This window comes from Carlito syrichta, unplaced genomic scaffold (genome assembly GCF_000164805.1).
Source record: "Carlito syrichta isolate Samal-C Ts95f unplaced genomic scaffold, Tarsius_syrichta-2.0.1 Scaffold305785, whole genome shotgun sequence".
Classification (NCBI taxonomy): domain Eukaryota; kingdom Metazoa; phylum Chordata; class Mammalia; order Primates; family Tarsiidae; genus Carlito; species Carlito syrichta.
The window spans coordinates 490166-494361 of record NW_007249881.1 but is presented as its reverse complement, the minus strand read 5'-3'; the positions used below and the strand labels follow the sequence as shown (position 1 = coordinate 494361).

The following is a 4196-nucleotide window of genomic DNA, read 5'->3' as shown; positions in this document are numbered from 1 at the left end:
CTTCACCCCTCACCTCCTTCAGGTTGAACCTCATGTGGTGACAGAGGATGTGGAAGGGAAGCTGGGGGCCTCCACCCCGAGGGCGGAAACCTCTGACCCACGAGGCCTGAAAGAGCCTCGGGTAGCCAAACTGGTAGCGGGCGGGGAGGGCGAAGCGCAGCCCGTGCCGGTCACCGTAGCGATGCAGCAGGTTCAGCACGGAGCTGCTCCCGGATTTATGCGTCTTCAGGAACACCAGGCGCTGCCGCGGTGGGCAGGACGAGACGGCTGGCCTCGGGGACGGGGCCCAGGGCTGGCGGAGCTGCAGCCCGGGCAGCCTGGGAAGAGATGGCAGGGGAGTGTTCTGTCCCTGGGCAGCAGGGGATGGGCTTGTGGAGAAAGGACGGAGGGCATGGAGCCTCCTGCGTCCCCAAGAGTCCCAGCCCCAGGTGGGATGAGGAGGACCAAGGGGGCATCTGGAGCGAGCTGGGACAAGCTGGGAACTCACCTCCTCTGGAACTGGCCCCCCCAGAGCTGGAGGGCAAATCCGATGGTCATGAAGATGCCCAGAGCCACCCCCAGGCTCCGAGGCCCCCAGAACCGCAGCGTCCTGATGGGAGACAGAGGGCCCATGTGGCAGGGAAGGGACAGAGCCAGGGCCAGCTTGGGAGAGCTGTGCAGCCGCGGAAGGCGCCGGCTGGAGATCGGGGGGTCATTCCCCAGGCCTGCTCGCAGCTTTGCTTGAGTCTGCCCCCTGAGCTAGCAGATTTTTGCCTCTGTCAGCGTCTAGAAGGGAAATGAGGGGGGAGAGGGGGAGTCTAAGGAGAGGGAGTCTTCTCTCCTGCCGCAGCTGAGACCTGATTCAGAGAGGCGGGGTGGGCTGGGGGTGCCACCTACACCTAGACTCTTCTGGGCGGCCCCGCAAGACTCCCGCTGCTCCCCCAGACCCCACCTACAGTTCTCCCTGAGCCTCGGACATTTAGCAAGGGATGAAAGACACAGAGCTGGGTCGGATCGTGAATGAAACGCCCAAAGAGAGAGATCAGACCAACCACCTCACTGTGACAATCAGGTCAGATCACTGCCAGCTTTCTCCAGAGCTCCCCTCCCCACTGCAAATGGGAAGGGAGAGCCCCCTTCTGAGGTTAGGAAGGGAAGCCACAAGGAGGGAACGAGATCCGACAGGACCCAGCCCCATGAACCCAGGCAGTGGGAAAGGAGATGAGACCTACAGGAGTGGCTTTGCAAAGAGGAAGAGCCATTGCATCCTGAACTTGGGCGTCTCTTTCCCCTCTCTCAGCATGGGGGCAGACCCCATGTGCAAGAGGGGAGGGGGGGATGTGGGGTCACTTATGAAGCCCAGAACCCTCGACGCGCACCTCCGTCCCGCTTTCCAACCCCATCGGTGCACCGGAGGAGACTGAACGGGTGGGGCTGGAGAGAGAGAGAGAGAGAAACTCTGAGGCACAGAGATACAGAGGAAGACAAACAGCTCCGAAGTTCCTTCCCAGGCCCAAGCTGCCTAGTCAACTGGGAGTCCAGCCCCACTCCTTCAGATTACAGCTCACAATCATGGGCCACAGACCCTCCAACAAGCCCAGACAGTCCCCTTCGCAGACGAGCCAGGGGTGACCCAGGCAGAGAGAACCCACACTTACTACTCAGAGACCCGCCCCCTCTGGCATCACTCTCCAATTCCCTCCCACAGCACAGTCCCCAGGATCCAGCCGCGACTTCCCAATCCAGAGTTCATTTCCTTCCATCTCGCCCCTCTTGCTGTCACCTCTGATCCCAGCCCTTCCTCCCCTCCGGCGTTGGTGGCTGCTCAGGCACCAGCCCTTTGTCATCCCTCCTGGGGTCCAGTCTGTGCCCCTCGGGTCTCCCCCCGTAAGTTCGAGGGTCCTTCCAAGGGCCCGGCCTCGGCTTCACTTGCCACTCACCAAGCCACAAGGAGAGGAGCGGGGAGATCGGGCAGGCCCTCCCGCGGGCCCCAGCCACCGCCCGCCGCACTCAGCCCAACTTTCCCCACAAACTTTCTCGGCACCCAGGCTCCTCCCACCTCTCTTTGTCCCGCCAGCCCCAGCAGCTGCTTTAGCTTTGATTGCGCTTCTGGGCCGCTCCCTCCCTGCGTCTTCCCCGCTCAATCAGGGCATCCAGGGCGCCCCGAAAGCACCGCTTCTACCGCCTTTCACACTTAGGGCTCGACCAACCTTCTTTTCTTGGCTTTCTGCGAAACAAAAGGTTGATTCAGGCGGCAGAAAGAAAAGATGAAGAAAGTGATCGTCAAGAGCTGAAAGCAGCCATTGTCAAGGACAAGGCAAGGTAGCCGGATACTGACACTCAGAACACTAGGTCCTCCTCTCTGAAAGCAGGGGGAGTACTGTGGTAATATTGATCATGCCTCAAGTCCAAAGAGGTGTTTGCAGGTGACAAGGTCTTCCTCACAGTTCTCCCTATTCTACAGACGGTGCCCATGCCCAGGAGGGCAACGTGGAGATCGAGGGGTCACTCCCTAGGCCTGCTCCCAAGGGACAGGTTCCAAGAGAGGTGAGAAGCAGGTGGAAACTGAGCCAGTCATGGAGGCCCTGGGACCTCTGCCAGGGGCCGGGCTCAGGGACTGATTTTGAAGGCACAGAAAGCCACACACAGGGTTCAATACATTACCGTTTATTTGCAGAACAAACACTGACACATGAAATGCAGAGTATGCAAAGGATGTGGGTGGCAGAGGTCACGAGATGAGCCCCTTTTGGGGTATGTTAGTTTAAGAAATGGATGCTGAGAAAACTCCACGGAAGCCAGGCCCAGAGAGCCTCACTCCTACTCACACCTCCCCAGTCCCCTGCCCTGGACCCTTATCAGCACCCAGCTTTGTCCATCCTGAGACCAGGTGCGCCCACCCCATAGAGGTCCACCCCTCCCCACTCGCAATTTCCTTCAAACCCCGTCCCGCAACTGCAACTCTAAAACTCCCCCTTTCTCCTTTGTTGGGGCTGATCACCAACCAGTCCCAGCCTTAGAGGGCTGGAGACCACATCCTCGAAGGAGACAACACTAACTCCTAAATAAATACCCCCAGCCCCCCCTCCAGCTACCAACTGAAAAAATAAATACTGTGACCCACCCAGCCCCAGTCCCCCAGTGGGAATCTCCTGGATGGGGGCCCCAGCCAGCCACCTGCCAAGTCCCTTCTCCACCCTCTCTGCAGCCCCCTTCGTCTCCTCCCCAGACCCAGCTGAGGGGGCAGGAGGGGAAAGGGCCGCGAACCCTTCCCATGCTAGGGCGCCCCTCCCCTGTCATCGAGGTCCAAGTAGGGCCAGGGCTGAGAGGAAGAGAATGAGGATGGGCTGGGTGTGAAAACCAACAGATGCCCGCCCACTCCTGCTCCGGCCCTGGTTGTAGCGGGCACCACCACCTCCTCCTTTGCCCCCAGAACCATCCCTTCGAGGAGGGTGCGGAGGCCGAGGAGGGCGGACTGGGGGGGCCACAGCTGCTGCCCCCGCCATCCAGTCATCTGCATACTGCTGCCCCCCTCCTGAGCCACTGGCGTCCTCATCTGCAAGGAGGGAGAGGGACAGAGACCGACAGGGGTGGGGAAGAGGGGACAGGGGAGATGAGAAGGGAAGAGAGATACACAGGGAGGAAGGGAAACCAAGATAAACAAGGAGAAAGAAAGAGGCAGGGCACAGAGACACAGGTAAATCGGGGTTGGGAGGAGGGAGAAAGAGTGAGTGACAGGAAGACGGAGAGAAAGAGGTCAGACAGCAGACGTAGGGAGGACAGACAGCGATGACAGAGGGTGAGACAGACGGGAAAAGAGATGGGGAGAGAGGAGAAACCGGGAAAGACAGAAAAAACAAGTACACGGAAGCGAGAGCGGCCAGGAGGGGTGGGGGAAGAGTGACAGAGAGAGACAGAGACAGACATACAAGGAGGGAGAGAGAGAGAGAGAGAGAGAGAGAAAGTTTCGTGCCCGTGCTTAGCTTCTGTCTGTCTGGCAAACCCCACCCAGTGTCGGCCCCCCACCCGACGTCCTCGCCCCGCCGGGCTGCCCCCTCCTCCCTCATTCTCTCGTTGCCTCTTGCCCATTATAGGAAACCTCCCGGCGGACCACGAACGCCAGGACAGAGACCCACTCGTCGGGCTTTGACCCCCGGCTTTGGGGTCAGCGCACAAACGCGGGTGAGGAGAGCCAAGCAATGAATGGACGCCGCGGG

General features: G+C 60.2%; 2 protein-coding genes across 2 annotated transcripts in view; both read right to left on the bottom strand.

Annotated features, from left to right (window-relative positions):
* Positions 1 to 746, bottom strand: part of GAL3ST4 (galactose-3-O-sulfotransferase 4) — a 4718-nt gene extending 3972 nt beyond the window's left edge. Inside the window, exons 1-2 of the mRNA XM_008062648.2 lie at positions 488 to 746; positions 14 to 317 (exon numbers count right to left, since the gene is read on the bottom strand). Of these exons, the coding sequence (XP_008060839.1) occupies positions 14 to 317; positions 488 to 612 (429 nt within the window). The 5' untranslated portion in view covers positions 613 to 746. The remainder of the gene's footprint in view (positions 1 to 13; positions 318 to 487) is intronic.
* Positions 747 to 3275: 2529 nt separating this feature from the next.
* The window catches only part of GPC2 (glypican 2), a 5904-nt gene continuing 4983 nt past the window's right edge, over positions 3276 to 4196 (bottom strand). The window contains exon 8 of the mRNA XM_021714789.1: positions 3276 to 3535. Coding sequence (XP_021570464.1) covers positions 3276 to 3535 — 260 coding nt within the window. The remainder of the gene's footprint in view (positions 3536 to 4196) is intronic.